Source organism: Manis pentadactyla, chromosome X (genome assembly GCF_030020395.1).
Source record: "Manis pentadactyla isolate mManPen7 chromosome X, mManPen7.hap1, whole genome shotgun sequence".
Taxonomy (NCBI): Eukaryota; Metazoa; Chordata; class Mammalia; order Pholidota; family Manidae; genus Manis; species Manis pentadactyla.
The window spans coordinates 40,690,953-40,713,570 of record NC_080038.1 but is presented as its reverse complement, the minus strand read 5'-3'; the positions used below and the strand labels follow the sequence as shown (position 1 = coordinate 40,713,570).

General features: G+C 38.9%; 1 protein-coding gene and 1 long non-coding RNA gene across 2 annotated transcripts in view; one reads left to right on the top strand and one right to left on the bottom strand.

Annotated features, from left to right (window-relative positions):
• KRBOX4 (KRAB box domain containing 4) overlaps positions 1-18,206 on the top strand; it is a 58,262-nt gene extending 40,056 nt beyond the window's left edge. Inside the window, exons 6-8 of the mRNA XM_057495509.1 lie at positions 11,547-13,811; positions 14,071-15,274; positions 17,695-18,206. Of these exons, the coding sequence (XP_057351492.1) occupies positions 11,547-11,573 (27 nt within the window). The 3' untranslated portion in view covers positions 11,574-13,811; positions 14,071-15,274; positions 17,695-18,206. The remainder of the gene's footprint in view (positions 1-11,546; positions 13,812-14,070; positions 15,275-17,694) is intronic.
• Positions 1-22,618, bottom strand: part of LOC130681863 (uncharacterized) — a 91,381-nt gene that overhangs the window by 45,905 nt on the left and 22,858 nt on the right. The gene's annotated exons all lie outside the window — the stretch shown is intronic.

Below are 22,618 nucleotides of genomic sequence, written 5' to 3'. Positions count from 1 at the left end.
TGGAGATCCTTTTATCTCTCTCTGCATCAGCTTCTCTGTGTTCCTGTTCTGTTTTCTAGTCCATTAATGGTCTCTTGCATCTTGTCCATTCTGCTTTGAAGTCCTTCCAGAGATTGTTTTATTTCTGTATTCTCCCTCCTTAGTTCTTGCATATTTCTCTGCAAGTCCATCAGCATGGTTATGACTTTTTTTTTGAATTCTTTTTCAAGAAGATTGGTTAAATCTATCTCCCCAGGTTCCTTCTCAGGGGAAGATGTAGAAGATGTTGAAGATGTCTGGGTTAGTCTTGTCTGGATCAAATTTTTTTGCCTTTTCATGTTGATAGGTGCAGTGGTATTCTATTGACTCATCTGTCAGCTGGGAGAGCCAAGACTCTTTCTACTTGCTCCTGGCCTTTCCTTACTGGGACAACTGCGACTCCTAGTGGCTTGTGTTGGTCAATTGCGTGTAGACTGGGTCTCTTTATCTTGCCCGGCCGGTATGGAGGAAGCTCCCTTGCTGTGGGCATGGCCAGCCTCAGGCTGCTCCTCTGCTATGGTGGGGCCCCGTAGGGGTAATGGACGGGGGGCTGTTTGGCTGTTTACCTCCATGAGGGGTCTCAGATGTGTTGCCCAGGGGGTTAGTTCGCCTGGAGTTCTCTGGAATTTCCAGCTGCTGGACTGTGACCCCAGATGCTTCCATCCAGCTGTGGGGTCCCGGTCCCTTTAAGACTTTGAAAAAGCACTCACTTTTCTTTGTCCCAGGGGCACTGGCTGCGGGACCCTCTCACAGGTCTTACTGTACTGCTACCCTAGTTTCCAGCACCCCACGCATGCACTGTGTGTCTGCGCTGTGGTGCGGATGGCTAGGGCTGGGTGTTTAGCAGTCCTGGGCTCCCTCTCCCTCCCTGCTCTGACTCCTCTCCTCCTGCCAGGAGCTGGGGTGAGGCGCCTTGGGTCCTGCTGGGCTGCAGCTTGTATCTTGCCCCTTTCACCAGGCGCTGGGTTCTCACAGGTGTGGATGTAGTCTGGCTGTTGTCCTGTGTCTTCTGGTCTCTCTTTTAGGGATAGTTGTATTTGTTGTATTTTCAAAAATACATATGTTTTTGGGAGGAGATTCCCATTGTCCTACTCATGCCACCATCTCGCCTCTGTCCCCCTCTATACCCATTTTGTTGAGAGTTTTTATCATGAATGGATGTTGAATTTTGTTGAATGCTTTTCAGCATCTATGGAAATGATCATGTGGTTTTTGTCCTTCTTTTTGTTGATGTGGTGGATGATGTTGATAGATTTTTGAATGTTGTACCATCCTTGCATCCCTGAGATGAGTCCCACTTCTTCATGGTATATGATCCTCTTGATGTATTTTTGAATTCAGTTTGCTAATATTTTGTTGAGTATTTTTGCATCTATGTTAATCAGGGATATTGGTCTGTAAGTTGTTTTTTTTCTGGAGTCGTTGCTTGGTTTTGGTGTTAGAATGATGCTGCCTTTATAGAATCAGTTTGGAAGTATTCCCTCCTCTTCTATTTTTTGGAAAACTTTAAGGAGAATGGGTATTATGTCTTCACTATATGTCTGATAAAATTCATCTGTAATTCCATCTGGGCCAGGGGTTTTGTTCTTGGGTTGTTTTTTGATTACAGATTTAATTTTATTGCTGGTAATTGGTCTGTTTAGATTTTCTGTTTCTTCCTTGGTCAGTATTGGAAGGTTATATTTTTCTAGGAATTTGTCCATTTCTTGTAGGTTTTCTAGCTTGTTAGCATATGGATTTTCATAGTATTCTCTAATAATTTTTTGTATTTCTGTGGGGTCCCTTGTGATTTTTCCTTTCTCATTTCTGATTCTGTTGATGTGTTTAGATTCTCCTTTTCTCTTAGTAAGTCTGGTTAGGGGCTTATCTATTTTGTTTATTTTCTCAATGGACCAGCTCTTGGTTTCATTGATTTTTTTCTATCATTTTATTCTTCTCAATTTTATTTATTTTTTCTCTGATATTTATTATGTCCCTCTTTCTGCTGATTTTGGTCCTCATTTGTTCTTCCTTTTACAGTTTCAATAATTGTAACTTTAGACTATTCATTTGGGATTGTTCTTCCTTCTTTAAATAGGCCCGGATTGCTATATACTTTCCTCTTATAACTGCCTTCACTGTGTCCCACAGAAGTTGGGTCTTTGTGGTGGTGTTGTCATTTTCTCCATATATTGCTTGATCTCTGTTTTAATTTCATCATTGATCCATTGATTACTTAGGAGCATGTTGTTAAGCCTCCATGTGTTTGTGAGCCTTTTTGTTTTCTTTGTACAATTTATTTATAGTTTTATGCCTTTGTGGTTTGAGAAGTTGGTTGGTAGAATATTCATCTTTTTTAATTTACTGGGGCTCTTTTTGTGGCCTAGCATGTGGTCTATTCTGGAAAATGTTCCATGTGCACTTGAGAAGAATGTGTATCCTGCTGCTTTTGGGTGTAGAGTTCTGTAGATGTCTGTTAAGTCCATCTGTTCTAGTGTGTTGTTCAGTGCCTCTGTGTCTTTACTTATTTTCTGTCTGGTGGATCTGTCCTTTGGAGTGTGTGGTGTGTTGAAGTCTCCTAGAACGAATGCATTGCATTCTGTTTCCTCCTTTAATTCTGTTAGTATTTGTTTCACATATGTTGGTGCTCCTGTATTTATATTTATAATGGTTATATCCTCTTTTTCGACTGAGCCCTTTATCATTATGTAATGTTCTTCTTTATCTCTTGTTACTTTCTTTGTTTTGAAGTCTATTTTGTCTGATACAAGTACTGCAACACCTGCTTTTTTCTCCCTATTGTTTGCATGAAATGTCTTTTTCCATTCCTTGATTTTTAGTCTGTGTATGTCTTTGGGTTTGAGGTGAGTTTCTTGTAAGCAGCATATAGATGGCTCTTGCTTTTTCATCCATTCTGTTACTCTGTGTCTTTTGATTGGTGCCTTCAGTCCATTTACATTTAGAGTGATTATTGAAAGATATATACTTATTGCCATTGCAATCTTTAGATTCATGGTTACCAAAGGTTCAAGGGTAGCTTCTTTACTATCTAACCATCTAACTTAACTTGCTTATTAAGCTATTATAAACACAGTCTGATGATTCTTTATTTCTCTCCCTTCGTATTCCTCCTCCTCCATTCGTTATATGTTAGGTATTTTATTCTGTACTCTTTTTTTTTCCTTTGACTGCTTTTGTGAGTAGTTGATTTTATGTTTTGCCTTTAGTTAGTATTTGGTTGGTCTGCTTTCTTTGATGTGATTTTGTTTTCTCTCTTAACATCTTTTTAGCTTTAGGTGTCCTTCCTTCTAGAGCAGTCCCTTTTAAATATCCTGTAGAGGTGGTTTGTTGGAGGCAAATTCCCTCAACTTTTGCTTCTCTGGGAATTGTTTAATTCCTCCTTCATATTTAAATGATAATCGTGCAGGTACAGTATTCTTGGTTCAAGGCCCTTCTGTTTCATTGCATTAAATATATCATGCCATTCTCTTCTGGCCTGTTAAGTTTCTGTTGAGAAGTCTGATGATAGCCTGATGGGTTTTCCTTTGTAGGTGACCTTTTTTTTTTCTCTCTGTCTGCCTTTAATACTCTGTCCTTGTCTTTGATCTTTGCCATTTTAATTATTATGTGTCTTGGTCTTGTCCTCCTTGGGTCCCTTGTGTTGGGAGTTCTGTGGGCTTCCATGGTCTGAGAGACTATCTCCTTCCCCATATTGGGGAGGTTTTCAGCAATTACCTCCTCAAAGACACTTTCTATCCCTTTCTCTCTCTTCTTCTTCTTCTGGTACTCCTATAATGCGAATATTGTTCCATTTGGATTGGTCGCATAGTTCTCTTAATATTCTTTCATCCCTGGAGATCCTTTTATCTCTCTCTACCTCAGCTTCTCTGTGTTCCTGTTCTCTGATTTCTATTCAGTTAATGGCCTCTTGCATGTCATCCAATCTGCTGTTAAGTCCTTCTAGAGATTGTTTTATTTCTGTATTCTCCCTCCCAACTTGATCCTTTAACTCTTGCATTTTTCTCTCCATGTCCATCAGTATGGTTCTGACCTTTATTTTGAATTCTTTTTCAGGAAGATTTGTTAAATCTATCTTCCCAGACCCTCACTCCATGGTTGTCAGGGTAATTCTGGACTGAACCAAATTCTTCTGCCTTTTCATGGTGATAGAGGTAGCTGTAGGCAAGTAGTGCTTGTGTCAGTTGGGAGAACAAAGTCCTTTCCTGCTTGCTGGTCACCTTGCCCTTCTCCACTGACTGTGTAAGTTACCTGCACACCGGGAGCAGCCTGCGGATTAATCCCCTAAGATGCCATGGGCGGGGTCACCGTCCGGCTTGCCCAGAGCCCTGTAGGGAGTGGCAATCATGCCGGGTGTGCTCTCCTGTGAGAACGTTGCCCCTTCACACTTTATCCCAGTTTCCTCTGCTTGTGCCGGGCAGCTGTGCACCGGTGGTGGCCTCTGTTTCTAGCCCGGGCGGCTGCACGATGAGAGGACATTCTGGGTGATTGCTGTGGGTGCGGCTACTCTCTGGCTGCTCGGCTGCTGTGTCTGGGTCACACTGGCCAGGGGAACGCCTGGCAGGCTGCTTATCACTGTGAGGGGCTTCAGGGGTGTGTTGCCACCCAGGGGGCTGGGGCGCTTGAAGTTGCTCAGAATTCCCAGCCTGCTGATTTGAGTGTGCCGGGATGCTTCCATCCAGCTGTGATGCCTTGTCCCTTTAAGACTTTCAAAAAGCACTTGCTTTTCTTTTTTCCCAGGGGAGCCAGCTGTGGGGACCCGCGCGCAGATTTTACTTTTCCATTTCTCTAATATCCAGCATACCATGCAATGTGTGACTGCGCTCCTGGTGTGGATTACTAGAGATGGTCATTTAGCAGTCCTGTGCTTCCACTCCCTCCTTGCTCTGACTCTTTTCCTCCCACTTGGAGCTGGGGTAGGGGGGGAGCGCTCGGGTCCCACTGGGCCATGGCTTGTATCTTGTATCTTACCCCCTTCGTGAGGTGCTGAGTTCTCCCAAATGTAGATGTAGCCTGGCTGTTGTACTGTATCCACTGGTGTCAAGTTTAGGAATATTTTTATTTGTTGTATTTTCCAAAATATATATGGTTTTGGGAGGAGATTTCCACCTCCCTACTCACACCACCATCTTAGTTCCTCTACAGAGTGAATTTTATAATATTTAAAATAATTACTGATTTATTCACACTTTCTGTATTTTCTGTCAAGTTTGGTCATTTTTCTAGACAGTTATGTTTCTGCTGAGATTTCAAATTTACTGACTTAGGGCAATATCTCTTTGAAAGAAATGAAACCTTTTTTTACTAAATCAAAGTAAATTATGCCTGAAGTTTAATGAATAAAATAAATGTGGTAAAAGTATAAAGAAAGTCATGGGCTCCAGAGAAGATATATGAATGGCCAAGAGACACATGAAAAGATGCTCCACATAACTAGTCATCATGGAAATACAAGTCAAAACCACAGTGAGATATCACCTCACACCAGTCATAATGGCCGCTATCCAAAAGATGAGAAATAACATGTGTTGGCGAAGATGTGGAGAAAAGGGAACCCTCTTATGCTGCTGGTGGGGATATAAATTGGAGCAGCCACTATAGAAAACACTATGGAGGTTCCTCAAAAAATTAAAAACAGAAATACACAATCCAGTAATTCCACTTCAGGGTATTTACCTGAAGAAAATGAAAACACTAATCTATATAGTTATATGCACTTTTGTGTTTATTGCAGTATTATTTACAATAGCCAATATGTGAAAGCAACCTGAGTGCCCATCAACAGATGAATGGATAAAGAAGATATACATACACACAATGGAATATTACTCAGGCATAAAAAAGAATGAAATATTACCATTTGTGGCAACATGGATGGACCTAGAAGGCATTATACTAAGTGAAATAAGGCTGACAAATACCATATGATTTCACTTATATTTGGAATCTGAAAAACAAAACGAAACAGAAAGACTCATAAATATGGAAAGCAAACTGGCGATTGTCATAGGGGTGGGTAGTGCAGGCAGATGGGCAAAATAATTCTTGAAGGGGATTAAGAGGTACAAATTTCCAATTATAAAATAAGTAAGTCACTGGGGATAAAAGTCAGCATGAGGAATATAGTTAATGTTGTAATAACTTTGGTGACAGATGGTCACAATACTTACTTATCATGGTGAGCATTTGGTAATGCAAATAATGGTTGAATCACTATGTTGTATCCCTGAAACTAATACATCTATGTCAACAACAATTTAAAAAAAAGTCAAGGGCATGATAAACATAACATTCAGGATAGTAATTATTTGAGAAGAAAGAGAATGAAATGGGCTCATGAGCAAGGTAACAGTAATTTGTTTGTTGATAGTGGATATGAGATGTGTTTTGGTATCACTATTCTTTATAATTTACATATATCTTACAAAAATTATTTAGAATTTTCTGCTATGGAAGATTAAGATTGAGCTCACTTCATTGCTCCTGCCACTCACATGCTTACACACACACACAGACTTCTTGTCAATCCATGTTCCCAGTATGATTATACTGTAAATTTGGTTTCCTTCAGGACTATCATTTACAACATTATGACTGTATAAGCACTGCACAGCCAAACTGCATAGTAATCTATGATTAATTTACCTTTCCTGCATACCTTGTTTCCTTTGGTTAATAATTGTTTTATTTCTTTAATTTGCTCCTTTCTCTATGTACTTAACATCAGTTAAACTTAAACACTCCATCATGATCCTCTGTCTAGAGTGACTCTGAATGCTTCCAGAGCTATCAAGTGTCTTATCCATATCATACCCTTGAGTTTGTCTGGAGCCATCTGATCCGCTCCCTTCTCAGTGGACTGTTCTCATTCCTGCTTGCACAGCTGCCATCCCAATGTTACTATTTACCATCGTTCTGGGGATTCCTTCCATGTTCTGCACTGTTGAATTTTCAGTTTGCTTTGTGCCATGCCTTCTTCCACATTTCATTGGAGCACATTCTTCTAGTACTTAACAAAGAGTGGAGGTCCGTGGGAGGTAAATTTTTTGAGATTTTTGGATATCTTAAAGTGTTTGTTATATCCTCATCCTCGATGGAGAGTTGAGCTTGGAGTAGAGTTCTAGGATGAACATTTCTTTCCCTCAGACTTTTGAAGGCACTGCTCCATTGTCTTTTGATTTCAGCGTTCCTTTTGAGAACTCTGAATCTATTCTGATTATTAATATTTCATGCCAACTTTTTTCTGTCTGTTAGCTTATAAGATTTTTCCTCTTTATCTCATACTGTCTAATATTTCTCTGGGTGCCATGATAAGGGATCATTTTCTCCAGTATTTCTGGGCACTTGGTAGGAGATAAACCCCTGCAGGGACAGTTGTTCCTTCTCATGCAGAGCCAAGTTGTGGCAGGGCTGGACAGCTGCATTTCAAGTCCAAGTGGCAAGCAAGGCTTTTAAAAAATCCCCTTTCACTTTGTGGGAGATTCCAAAATGTTGTGCTAAAAACAGGCACCTCAGGCCAAAACATCATTGGCCACTAATGGTCAAGCATCTAAACTCTCAGAAGAATAACAGGAGTTCAGCGCCCCAAGCAGGCAAAGTACTTTTATCAACATAGGGATTATGCCAAAAGCCAAGTTCCTGGACTTCAGCCAGGACCCAGACCTCCTGTGTTAACACTTGACTGCATGTTACCTTTACTGGGGCTCTTATTTCTTTGCAAGTATTTGAGTTACCATATACAGTTTACCCTTGAACAACATGGGGATTAGGGGCACTGCCCCCTGCCGTGCAGTCAAAAATCCACATATAACTTTTGACTCCCCCAAAACAACTACTAACAGCCTACTGTTGACTGCAAGCCTTACTGATAACATAAATGGTCAATTAACACATATTTTGTATGTTTTATGTATTATATACTATATTCTTACAATAAAGTAAGTTAGAATAAAATATTTTTCCAAATTATCACAAATTTCCAAAAAGTTCCCAATATATTTATTGAGAAAAACCTGTGTATAAGTGGATCCGTGCAGTTTTCAAACCTGAGTTGTTCACGGGTCAAGTGTAGTTTCCTTTCTTTCTTGCAGCTGAGCTCCAAGTTAGGTCAAATAGTGACAACAGTCTGGGGGTGGGGCTCTTGGTGGAGTACCAAAACAGGTCAGCTCCTGGGGTTGCCATGGGACTGCCAGTTTTCATGGCTTACAGACCCAGAGTTGGGGGACCATGGAGTTGGGGGAAGGGAATACGTGAGTAGTACCAAGTGAAACACCACAGATGTGGCTATTCCTACTGAGGTTCACTGGTTCTTCTGAATAAGTGCTTTTTAATTTATTGTATGCCTTTGGTTAGTTTCCAAAGTCCTGAAATGATGGATTTTGATAATTTTGCTTTTATAGGAGAGAGGAGTTGCTGAGGTCCTCTCTCTGCTGTTCCAGAAGTCCTGCCTTAAGGCATTTCACTTAATACTGCAGATAAGTACAGAAAATCATAATCATAACAATACCCTTGTATTTACCTCTTAGAATTAGCAAATGTTAACATTTTGGTATTTGGTGGTGGTAGATTTTTTTAAATAAAATAAATAGAGGTTTAGAAATCAAGATGAGCTCCCCTTTTCCTTTCCTGAGTCCTGCTCCCCTCATTCCCTCCTCAGGAAAACAATATCATGACTTTGGTGAGTATCCTTCTAATCCGTGTTTTATACTTTTACTATATATATTTGCATGTATAAGCAATATAGGATTTCTTTTGTAAATTTACCAGATGAGTGCACTTGAACTGTAGGAGTCTCTATAACTCTGTATTCAGCATTGTGCTTTGAGCTTTGTCTATGCTGATACACTACATTTAGGTCATTCATTTTAACTCCTATAGCATTCCAGCATCTGAGGATCACAGGTCATTAAAGCATACCTCTATTGATGGACATTTGGTTGTTTCTAATATTTTGTTGCCATTCTTCAACACATATCCTGATTCCTATTTGTAAAACTTTTCTGTTGTATAAGTACAAGTGGGTTATGTACACTTTTCAACATTATTAGGTGTATTGCCTTTTCTCTCTCATAAGTAGAATCAGTTTACCTTGTATGTTTAAGAGTTTTGCTGAGTTTTGCTTCTATGTAAATGAAATTGCTTTATAATATTCTTGTATTCTGTCCTCATTTGTATTTAACATAGGCTCATTCTTTCATATAACATATGCATTGTTTTGCCACTTTTCTTTTGGTTAAGTACCAGGTATATCTCTTTTCATAATTTTATATTCAACATTTCTCCCCCACTTTTCTCTAATTGTCTTTTGAAAACATATAGCTGATTTTCAAAAATACAGTTTAATATGGCTGGCCTTTAATTAATGGGGTTATTATATATGTATCACAGTATTACTATTATATGTTAGTATTTCTTCTTTTATTGTATCTTCTATATATCCTGCTTTTTCTTTATCCCCACCCCCACCTTTTTTCCCTTTGGTTGTTTTCCTCCTGAAAAAATAAAGTATCAAGCTTCTTCCTAGTCAGGTTTGTGGGTGGCAAATTCTCTCTTTTTTTGCTCCAAAACATCTTTATTTTGTCATCTTTCATTGTGACAATCTGTGCATAGAGTTCTAAGATGACAGCCTCTCTCAGGACTTTTAAAATATTGTTTAATCTTTTGGCTGCTTTTCTTTGCTGATGAAGTCTAATATTGATCTAGTTGTTTCTTCATAGGTGATTTTTAAATTTCTCTGTGGTAGCTTTCAATACTTCTTAATTTTCAAGTCTTGTGGTTGCACTGAAGCGTGTCTAGATACATATTTGCTTTTACTTATCACACTTGGGACTCTGGATGATCTACGGTAGCATGTATGCCTTTCTTCCATTCTAGAAAACTACCGCCATTGTCTTTCCAAATAGTGCCTAGGTCAGGGGACTCCAAACCACTACCACATTCAGAAATTCTCCAGGATTTGTGGGACTCGGCATATAGTTGTATTTATAGCTATAATTTCTCACAACAATGTAGTAAAAATATATAACAATTATAAGAGGAAAAGACACTAGCAGAGTTGGGAGGAATCCATGTACAGGGTTTCTTATGCTCTTTCCCTCCTACCTAGGTCACATGGGACACAGTTCTCCCAGCAGTGAGAATGCAGCAACATGTGTGTGATGTTTATGCCTAGGAAAGCCCATTAGAGACTCAGCGTCCTCAGTTTTTATTGGTTGGTCACATATACAAGCTCTGTCTAGGACATATCAAAATTCCAGACTCCAGGAAGGAAAGCAAATATTCAGCACAAATCATATTGTGTATATAAGCAGTCTTATCAGTTAGGAAATGGTGGAGACATTCCTGAACTCCAAATTCCTAGATGCCAGCCAAGGGCCAAGATTGCAATCTGGCTTTTTGAAGTCTATCAGTCTCAGGGCTGCTCTGTTAACCCCTTTCTTGGTATGTTGCCCCCTTTCCCTTTTTCTCTGTTTTTTTCCATTTGGATTTTCTATTAAACCTATGTTGGAATTTATCATTGTGCCATTTCTCTTGCAATATTTCCATTTTGTTAGCCTTTATGATACACTTTGGGTGATTTCCCAAGATCTGTCATCTAATTCATCAATCTGTATTTATGGCTAGTCTACTGTTAAACGTCTCTGTTTGGAGGTTTTCTTAATAATGCTTATATAAGCTTTCATATTTATATTTGCTTCTTTTTTTCAAATTTTCCTGTTCTTTCCCCCATAGTCTAGTTCTTACCTATTTCTTTGAATGTATGAAATATATTTATTTAAAATGCCAGATTGTTCTATTAACTATAGTTCTAGGAACAGGAGTATCCATAACTGTGTCTGCTGATTTCCTCATGATGGTTCATGTCTTTGAGAAGTTTTAATTTATGGTGAACTCTTCAGTGAAAATTGGTTTTCCATAAAAGTTATGTGAGCCCTAAGCTATAAAAACATAGGAATATGTCTTTTGGAAAGTTTGCCACTGCTAGGAAACTAATAAAGGCCCTAATTTTTATGTTAATTTTTCAGCTTGTGAGCTTTGTACTATACTAATAATCATTTGGATTGATTAGAGAATTAGGCTTTTGATTTCCTTATATATAGTATCTTTCTTTCCAATTTCCTTGACCAGTGGGAGTCTTTCTAGCTCCTTTTTAACAACCATGGAAGTCCCTTGTGAATTCCAACTTTAAGTGGAAATTAAATTCCAGTTTCCGAACATTTGTTCCCTGTGGTCTGGATTCTGCAAATCCTCAAGCTCAGTTTCTGTTCACACATCACTTTAAATTTCCACTTCATGTTTGCCACCTAATGTCTTTTCTTAATCTTGAGCTTGAATATATATTAAATTATTTTTGTTAAATATGGGCCAACATTTCTTCGTATTTACAGCCAGAGGAGGTGGTGGTAGTGGGGCATGGAAAGAGCCCATCCACATCAGCTCAAGTCCTATTGACAGGAGCTCCCATCAGAGCATTTGTGAGTTAACTGTAGACATATCTACAAATCTGATGATTCACTGTGTCTTTTTCCTAGAATTCTGGCATGTTGATGACCAGATAGATAACCACAAGGAAAGCCAAGATGAACTTCTGTGGAAAACTGCATTCATAGATAAGGAATCACTGAAGGATGAAGGTGACCAGGAATTCAGAGCATGCAGAAAAGTCATTTATCCAAGCATAGACCTTGTTTCTATATGACAAAGACTCTTTAAATATTATTCATGAAGAAAGTGTTCAAAACTTAATTTAAACTTTCTTAGTCAAAATAGAAGCTGTGTAAGAAAGAAAGATGATGAATGTAGGATATATTGGAAATTATGCTTCTGTTCTAATCTTGGTAAAGCTCAACCTGGAGAGAAATTACTTGAGCCTAATCAACATAAAAAAGCCCTCCACCATAAGCAAACCCTTAATGAGAGTCAGAGAATTCAGACTGGGGAGAAGCTCTATGAATGTTGTGAGTGTGGAAAAGTGTTCATCCAGAAAGCAAACCTTGTTGTACATCAAAGAACTCATACAGGAGAGAAACCTTATGAATGCTGTGAATGTGCCAAAAGCTTCCGCCAGAAGTCAACCCTTATTGCACACCAGAGAACCCATACAGGGGAGAAGTCCTAGGAGTGCAGCAAATGTGGGAAAACCTTTATCCAGAAGTCAATCAACTCTCATTAAACATCAGCGAACTCATACAGCAGAGAAACCATTTGTACCTGGTGAATGTGCAAAAGCCTTTAAGAGTTCATACCACTTTATTAGATGTGAAGAAATACACATTAGACAAGCATTTTATGAAGGCATCAAATGTGGTAAGTCCATCCTTACACATCAAAGGACTTATGCAGGTGAGAAAACTGAGTGCAATAAACATGGGAAAGCTTTTGATGAGAAGCCCACCCCCATTAAACATCAGACAACTCATACAAAAGAGAAACCTTATGAGTGCAATAAATGTGGTAAAAGCTTCAGGGGAAAGTCACACCTCTTTGTTCATCAGAGAGGTCACACAGGAGAGAAACCCTATGAAGGCAGCATATGCGGTAAGACTTTCAGTGGAAAATAACATCTCTCTGTCCATCATAGATCTCATACAGGAGAGAAACCTTATGGATGCAGAAGATGTGGTAAAGCCTTTGGAGAGAAGTCAACCCTTGTTGTCCGTCAGAGAACTCACACAGGAGAGAAACCCTATAAATGCCATGAATGTGGGAAACCCTTCAGTGAGAAGTCACCGCTGATTAAACATCAGAGGATTCATATGAGAGAGAGACCCTATGAATGCAATGACTGCAGAAAAGCTGTCAGTAGAAAGTCAACTCTCAAACCAACAAATAGAGCTGCATTTGATTTTTGCCAGAACTGACAAGTGGTGACTGCCAAGAGAGAGGACCCCATGGATTTTTAAAAGCAAGGAGGGCCCAGAGTATATACCCAACATGTGTTTGTAAATCTGGTTAATAGAAGTTGAATTTTCTGAATAAAACTATCAGCAAATGAGCTGACATATAACATGTCATTTCTTCCTTTCTGAAGAAATGATTACAACAACAATTCAAGATTTATTTCCCGAAGTGAAATAAATTAGGATTTACTTCACTGAAGAAAGTGAGGATTTCCATAACGCTGGGCTGTTGCTTGGTTTTGTTTCTCCTTGGTCTGTTGTGTGTCAGGTAGTATTTTTTCATCAGTAAAACGTTAGTCTGAACGTATTTTATGATCTAAATGGGGAAACCAAGGTTTTAAGAGGCTGCTTAGTGACAAGTGCAAACCTAACTTGGATCAAGGTTTTCTGAGTTTCAGCCCAGGTTTTTTCCCATTGTAACACAATTTCAATAGGAAGTATATTTTGCAGAGCAGGAGGAAGCCCAATAATGGACAATTTTCCCAAATACAATGAAGTTATAGACTTCAAAAATACACTATTTCTTGGCAGCTACTACAGAGCCCATAGACAATGCACATCATTTTGATAATCAGCTATTCTGAATGCTTTTTGTTTTTTTACAGTGACTCAGTATAGAAGGAAAGGTGAATTCTTTTGGAGGTATTTCAAGCCACATTTGTGTTTATGTTAGAAAACATTCCTTTGAAGACAAGGAGGATATATTAAAGTCAAATTAATAGATTCAATTAGGATACCTCATCAATCATAAAAATAATTAAAGGTATACTTAGAAGTAACTGACATTTCTTTGGTAGGCTGGAATTTACTGGGTTCATCTGATTGACCACTTCTGTGCTGGATGGGGCATTTTGATTACAGCTATACTGGAACTTATAGGAATCATCTGGATTTATGGTAAATAGTGACTATAGAATTATCTACACCTTTTATTAAAATAATTTAGTTTGATTCCTTTTCATATGTTTACTGTAATGGTAAAGTATACTATAACTGGGCAAAAGTATATTATGAATGAAATGTAGTTAAAGATGTATGCTTCCTTGCTGTGCTATAGCAAGATATTTAGTCAGATAGATAATTTGGGGCCACAATGATTAAGGGAGGAAAACTTGAGCAAGGGGTGAATGCACTCTTTGTTGTTGTTATTTTTTAGGAGGAAACATATTTGTTGAAGATACAGAAATGATTGTAGCAAAAAGATGGATTTTCTGGCTATGGTGGAGAACTTTCTGGTTTGTCCTTATGCCTCTCCTTTTGATTGTAGATATTAATATGCCATGAGTTTGCTGTCAATAATATGTATGCATCTAAACATTTCTAAGAGAAACTTGAAGAATAATTCCCATTGCAAATAATTCACATAAGGTAAACTAATGTCACAAATTAATGATTTTCACCTTTTGCTTTATGCCTGACACCTCCAACTTGCCTAAATTAAAATACCTTTGCAGTGTTATTTTTAAGGGAACAGGTACCATTTGAGAAAATAAACAGCCTCCTATAGGCTTAAATGTCCTATATACTTAAAAATTATCAATAGAATAAATAAAAATAGATCATTTGATAGGGAAAACTTTACAAGGACAGCAACCTAGTCCAGGTGGCTCCCTTCTGCTTCTCAGCAAAAGCAACAGAACATTCCCTTAATTCCCGCTCTGCCAGGCACTCAATCCCTAAGCTCACTCCCTAAATTTACTCCCCCTTGCTTGCTTGCTGTGCACATAGAAATGTTGCAGATAAGGAGGCAGAAAGATACATATTACTCCCCTTGACTTTGTTCCGGACTTAGACCTTGAGAGATGACTCCTCTGAGCCTGCCGGTGTAAAATGAAAACCTCAACACTCCCAAGATGTCCGAGTGCTGCTTGGTTCTTCTTTCAGTGATCCAGTCCAGGCTTTTTTTTAGGTTTTTCTGAAACAGTCAAAGGGTACGAAGTTGCACCAGAAGCTAACTGCAAAATATACTAATCACTATGTTGTACACGTGAAACTAATATAATACTGTATGTCACCTACTTCAGTAAAACAATGAAAATAAATAAATAAATAAATATACTAATTTATAGTATAACAACTATAGAAACAACAACTATAAAAGCTAAGAAACAACACTCAGGTTTTACTGCACATGTTTTATGGAGGCATTTAGTCTATCTGAAATTACTAAAAGAAAATCACCTGGGGGATCTCTCTTGCCCCTCCTGGGCTGAGCCAGGAGCTCTATCCTCTTGCTTTTTCTCTAAATAAAAGCCTCTGCCTTTCTCTCTTACTTTGAGTGTTTGCGAAGTTCATCCTTCGACTCCGTGAACAAGAACCCCGGCATCATTTTTGGGGGCTCGTCTGGGATAACTTCAGAGGTGAGTATTGGCATCTGAGCCTGCCTTTTTCTTTCACTCTCCATATACAAGGAAGCTGTCTATGGCACTCAAAATCGGGCATTCGTCAGCCACTTAAATGGGACGAGCCCGGCTGCTGATCTCAAAGTCTCGAGCAAAAGGTTCCCCTGCGTCTCCCTCAGTGATATCCCCCATCTCCCTTGGGAGCCTGGAAAGTCATCTGAGTGGAGGCCAGGATTCCCTTTCAGAGGCTCTCCTTGGATGTGAGGGACTAAGGAAAGCACGGACAATTGCGAGAGTCTAGGCTGATGCTACACTTCAGTGGCTTCTCATAGGTCTGTGTGTCTGAAATCAGACCCTGACAGCCTGACCGGGTATCTATGAGGAGTGTGTGTGTGTCTCTCTCTGTCTCTTTGACTTTTAGCCTGCTTTTTCAGGCCGCCCTGGCTTCTTGAGTGAGGCAGGGGGCGTTCCTTACTTCCTTTACATGCTCTCTGTGTGCCTCTAACTTCATAATTTCATGGAACCCCATGCTCACCACTGCAAGGTAGAAGATCCACGCTTCACTCTTATTCCTGACCAAATGCTCATCAAGCAAGCCCAAAACAATGTAGTAAAAACAGGAACGATTCCATCTTGAAAATAAGATTGCATCTTAAAACCCAATTAGTTACCACTTAGCAGGTGTACATCACTAGCCCTTTGTATCCCTAGACAATGCACCACCCCGGGGCTCTCTCCCCTCCTAGCCTGCTCTGTCCTCTCGCTTTCTCTCTAAATAAAGGCCTCTGCCGAGAGACAGAGAGAGAGAGAGAGAGACAGAGAGACAGAGAGACAGAGAGACAGAAAGAGAAAGAAAACTCACCTGTGTCAATACAGACAGTGGTTTATGTTAATAGGATGTCTTGCTGGAAACCCATGACATATAGACATGATACCTTTAAATAACAGTTCAGGACAGTAGCTGGAGGAATGACAAACACTGAAGAGGCTGGAGAATTCCTATTGACTAGAGATAATGGTTGGGGAGGAAGTGGCAAAGCTTCACAGAGGATGTGCCTTGGCTCTCATTGTCTCCATGCCTCCAAGGCTTTCCTAGAAAAGCCATTGAAGAATTTGATCTTGCATTTGCTTCACACCTGAAGTATCATGTTTGTCTTTAGAGGATGTTTTATTTTTTTAACATTAGAAGGTCAGTTTCAAATAGTGAGTAGTTGGGGACTGGGTGTGCTGAATTAAAATATTTGGAGGCTCCATAATTTTGTGAAATGACTTTGACAGAGCTACTAAATATTATTTTCCTCATTTGACAAGTTTCCATAATAAAATAAGCTCCTTATCAATTTAGAACATCTAACTATACATTTTAGTTAGCTAATTTTCATTGATTACATAAATTTGACAACTGGATTTACTTTAAAATGCAAAAGTATTAACTGATATATGTTATTGTCTATTTTATATAAAGTTATATAGATTAGACTCCACTATTCCATCCATTCTCTTGTAGTTTCTTAAGATTACAGTAATTGTGAAATGCAGTTAAATTGCTGTAATTAAGTTAGTGAATTGATCTAATTCTAAAATTAAACTTGACTGTCTATCTTATAAAGGTTCTTACATTCTATTTTCTCATTGATTTTAGTAAAACCAAAGCTAAATTTAGAGATACTACTAGGTGATTTGGGGATTTTGTTTTGTTTGCTTTGCAGATTTCTAAGTGATTAGTTTTAATGCAGAAACACGTCTAGAAGGTTTTTTTAAAAAACGTTTTTAATATTTGGCTTTAAAGTGCTTTCAGCATTAAGACTCAGATTTCTCCATTTTACCCACGCATACATTGGGCTTGCTTTTTTCTAAGAGGCTGGAAGTAAAGTGTGTTTTGCTAAATATGCACCAGTAGTGGGTGTGAATGTGTGTGTGCTTTGGGTGTGGAGTAAGGGGTGCTCTGTACAGTGAAAATAATTAATAAGGAGCAAAGCATGTTCACTAAAGGGTACTTCACATTCTCTGAATGGATCAATATGCTGGGCTAGTTTATGGCACAGAATAAAACCGTGCAATTATAAAGGAAAGTTAGAAGTTCAAAAAGAAAATTTCAGACATTATTTTGCTTTCAATCTGATACATCTTTTGGTAAAGTGTTTTGCTGAAATGTTGGACAAGTATTTATATCTTTTATAGACATATATGTGGAGGTGCTAATTTTGGGAGAATCTGTTCAAAGCCAGACACAAGTTATTTAGACTGGTTCATTTAGTATTGTTATCTTCTGGCTATTACCTGCTTCTCTGGGTTGCTTGCATGCATTTTCATTTCAATTGTTTTTGATACATTTTTTCTAAGGAGTGGCATAAATTGGTAACCATTAGTGCAGTTAAAATCACTAGTGCAATTGAATCTCATCTTTAGCATTGTCTTTTCATATTTTGCTTTCCCAGGCAATTTTGATCTGGTCACTAGTGAAATTTCATAGACCCGATTACGCTGAAAGTCCATACCCTGACTGGAGGGTTGCTCTCGGCTGTGTATGATTATTTTCTACTTTATCTGGATTCCAATTATGGCTATCGTAAAAATAATTCAAGCTAAAGGGAACATCTTTCAAGTAAGCACATTAAATTCATTTTATTTATGCTTTATATTAAGTACTTATATTCAAAGTGAAAATTAATTTCCCCATAGGGTGGTAATATGAGATTATGAACATAAGATCAAATTGATCACTCCTTCCTCCAGGCTTCTTCTATACCTACCTGAGACTATCATCCATTACTAGGTGCATAACACTGTATTATATATACTGTGGATATGTTTGTGCCTCTCTGCACTAGACCACAAGCTCCTTCAAGGAACAGTCTTGTCTTGCTTGCTATATCCTCAGGCCCTATTAAAGTGCTTACTGAGCACATAAAAGTTATGACGTTTACACCTATACTGAGCTGTTCCTGAAGATGACACAGAGCAGATGACATTTTTGCTTTATATTGGTAATCTTTACTTTTAAAAGCTTTTTTGATTATAATGCATGTCCTAATGTATTTAGACTGGGGAAAGCCTAGTACATTATCTTGAACCCAGCCTAGAGCTGAGTCGTCCTTCTCCCATGGAGGCCTAGGGGGCTGGTGTTGATTACGACATCTCACTAGGACAGTGACAAGCAGGCTGAGGAGTCAGGTTTTAAATCAATTACCAAGCCCATTCATGAATGGATTGAGATCTGTGGTTGGACCCTGGAGTTCTCTTTCTTTGATTCTTGAAACTTCGCAGGTATACACTGGCTTAGATCCTCACTGAACCCTCATGCTAGTTAGCTAAATTTGAGTATCATTTTTTAATAAACTGTGTATTGAGAATTTAGATGATCACTTTTCACTCATTTTTTGGTTCTTAATTCCATTTTGGTTAGCAAAGAAAGGACTTTCTAAAATGAAAATTCAGTTTTTGATATTTGCTTGTTTCCAGATTATAGCCCTTAAGTTCCAAAACAAGATTTCTTTTTCCTTTTTTTCTCTCTTTAGCACATTGTAAGCTCCTGCAGAGCAGCTTCTAACTGGGGCCCATACTTAGAGAGACAGCATGGGAAGAGGTATAAAGACATGGTAGACCCTAAAAAAGAGACTGACCATGAAATACCTACTATTAGGGGCAGCAGACTACCAGAATGAGATGAAATTTTAAAAAATATATGGTTGCATGATGTGATTATTTTAGAATGGAGGAAAATATTATGTATTTGTATGTTGACTGAGTAGAAAAAATGTATATATTCTGATCATAATAGTATAAGCTTTTTTCCCATTTAAGTAGGAATGTAATATAAAAAGGCAAATCTAATGTGTAGTAATGTGATTATTAAATTATATTTCCCTTTAGAATATTTATCTTTATAACACACATAGCTGTCTCTACTTCACATTAACGTTTTTGTAAATATTGCCATAATATTTTTCTAATATATTGAAGGCTTTAGTTTGAGCTGGTTATTTAGAAAACAGTTATATTTTCTATTGTACAAGTTTTAAAATATTTGCTTATGTTTTCTTAGTGTGCAGTCATTTTTTTTCATAGGGTTGGGGAAAATAAATCAGTATATTTTTTTTAAAGTGTTAAAATTGAAGGCCTCACTTAATTAGAAATTCCATACATATACAGAAAAAATGGGCTATGTGTATAATACGAGGACTGTAGTTTAACACTTTTGACCCAAATATGTCTGAAAACATCATGTGTTAATGGCTTACTTTTTCTATGTGAACTTAGTGGTTATGTCCTTCATTTATGAATAGTGAAAAAAAGAAAGAAACATAAAGATCCTATAGGCAGTAAGTGATACATCTAGAAAATGGAATCCAGAAGCTTTGAGCACTTCATTTCCCATGTAATGTCTTACTTAGGTTATGTTTGGAAGATAAATAGGATCCATCTAATTCCTACTGTGTTTCACAAAATTGAGACTAGAGCCAAGATGGCGGCATGAGTAGGCTAGTGGAAATCTCCTCCCAGAACGATATATATTTTTGAAAATACAACAAATACAACTATGCCTAAAAGAGAGACCAGAGGATACAGTAAAACAGCCAGGCTACATCTACACCTGCGGGAACTCAGCATCCCACGAAGGGGGTAAGATACAAGTCATGGCCCGGTGGTATCTCAGCACTCCCGCCACCCCAGCTCACTGGTGGGAGGAAAGGAGTTGGAGTGGAGAGGGAGTGGAAGCCCAGGAGTGCTAAATAACCAGCCCTAGTAATCTGCACCGGGAGCGCAGACACACATAACATGTTGTAGTGGATATTAGAGAAATGGAAAAGTAAAATCTGTGAGTGGGTCCTGGGAGCCAGCTCCCCAGGGACAAAAGAAAAGTGAGTGCTTTATGAAAGTCTTAAGGGGACAGGGGCTTCACAGCAGGATAGAATTGTCCTGGTACACTCAACATAGCAGGCTGGGAATCCTGAGGAAATTCAGGTGCTCTAGCCCCCTGGGTGGCAATGCAGCTCTGAAGCCCCTCATGGTGATAAACAGCCTGCCATTTTTTTCCCCCGGTGGGCGTGGCCCGGCCACAGCGGTGGAGCAGCCAGAGAGCGACGTGCCCACAGCAGCTGCCCAGAGTCTCCTCTTTGTGTGCAGCTGCATGGACCTGACACAGAGGTTGCTGCCGGTGTGCAGCTGCCTGGCGCAGGCAGAGTAAGCTGGAGCAAGGTGTGAAGGGGCGCCATTCTCACAGGAGAGCACACCCAGCATGCCTGTGAATCCCCGCAGGGCTCTGGGCTACCCTGATGGTGGCCCCGCCTGTGGCAGCTCAGGGAATTAACCCAGATGCTGCACCTGGTGTGCGAGGAATCGACAAAGGCAGTGGAGAAGGGCAAGGCAACCTGAAAGCAGGAAGGGACCTTGTTCTCCCAGCTGATACACACACCACCTGCCTACAAGTACCTCTATTGCCATGAAAAGGCAGAAGAATTTGGTCCAGTCCTGAATTAACCAGATAACATTGTAGAGAGGGCCTGGGGAAACAGATTTAACCAACTTTCTTGAAAAAGAATTCAAAATAAAGGTCATAACCATGCTGATGGACCTGGAGAGAAGTATGCAAGAGCTAAGGGATGAAGTCAGGAGGGAGAATATAGAAATAAAAGAATCTCTGGAAGTTCTTAAGAGCAGACTGGATGAGGTGCAGGAGACCATTAATGGAATATAACTCAGAGAACAGGAATACAGAGAAGCTGAGGCAGAGAGAGATAAACGGATCTCCAGGAATGAAAGAATATTAAGAGAACTATGTGACCAATCCAAATGGAACAATATTCACATTATAGGAGTACTAGAAGAAGAAGAGCGAAAAAAAGGAATAGAAAGTGTCTATGAAGAAATACTTGCTGAAAACGTCCCCAAAATGGGGGAGGATATAGACTCTCAGAACATGGAAGCCCACAGATCTCCCAACACAAGGGACCCAAAAAGGACAACACCAAGACATATAATAATTAAAGTGGCAAAAATCAAAGACAAGGACAGAGTATTAAAGGTAGCCAAAGAGAGAACAAAGGTCACCTACAAAGGAAAACCCATCAGGCTGTCATCAGACTTCTCAACAGAAACCTTACAGGCCAGAAGAGAATGGCATGATATATTTAATGCAATGAAACAGAAGGGCCTTGAACCAAGAATACAGTATCCAGCACGATTATCATTTAAATATGAAGGATGGATTAAACAATTCCCAGACAAGCAAAAGGTGGAGGAATTTGCCTTCCACAAACTACCTCTACAGAATACTTTAAAGGGACTGCTCTAGATGGAAGCACTCCTAAGGCTAAATAGATGTCAAAAGAGAAAATAAAAGCACATCAAAGAAAGCAGACCAACCAAATTATAACTAAAGGCAAAATATGAAATCAACTACACACAAAAGCAGTCAAAGGAAACACAAAAGAGTACAGAATAAAACACCTAAACATATGAAGAATGGAGGAGGAGGAATAAGAAGGGAGAGAAATAAAGAATCATCAGATGGTGTTTATAATAGCTTAATAAGAGAGCTAAGTTAGATGGTTAGAGAGTAAAGAAGCTAACCTTGAACCTTTGGTAACCACGAATCTGAAGCCTGCAATGGCAATAAGTACGTATCTTTCAATAATCACCCAGAGTGTACCAATCAAAATACACAGAGTAATAGAATGGATAAAAAAGCAAGAGCCATCGATATGCTGCTTACAAGAGACTCACCTCAAACTCAAAGACATTCACAGACTAAAAGTCAAGGGATGGCAAGAGATATTTCATGCAAACAATAGGGAGAAAAAAGCAGGTGTTGCAGTATTTGTATGAGACAAAATAGACTTCAAAGCAAAGGAAGTAACAAGAGATAAAGAAGAACATTACATAACGATAAAGTGGTCAGTCCAACAAGAAGATGTAACCATTATAAATGTATATGCACCCCATACAGGAGCACCAGCATATGTGAAACAAATACTAACAGAATTAAAGGAGGAAATAGATTGCAATGTATTCATTCTAGGAGACTTCAACACACCACTCACTGCAAAGGACAGATCCACCAGACAAAAAATAATTAAGGACACACAGGCACTGAAAAACACACTAGAGCAGATGGACCTAACAGACATCTACAGAACTATACACCCAAAAGCAGCAGGATACACATTCTTCTCAAGTGCACATGGAACATTTTCCAGAATAGATCACATACTAGGCCACAAAAAGAGCCTCAGTAAATTCAAAAAGATTGAAATTCTACCAACCAACTTCTCAGACCACAGAGGCATAAAACTAGAAATAAATTGTATATAGAAAACAAAAAGGCTCACAAACACATGGAGGCTTAACAACATGCTCCTA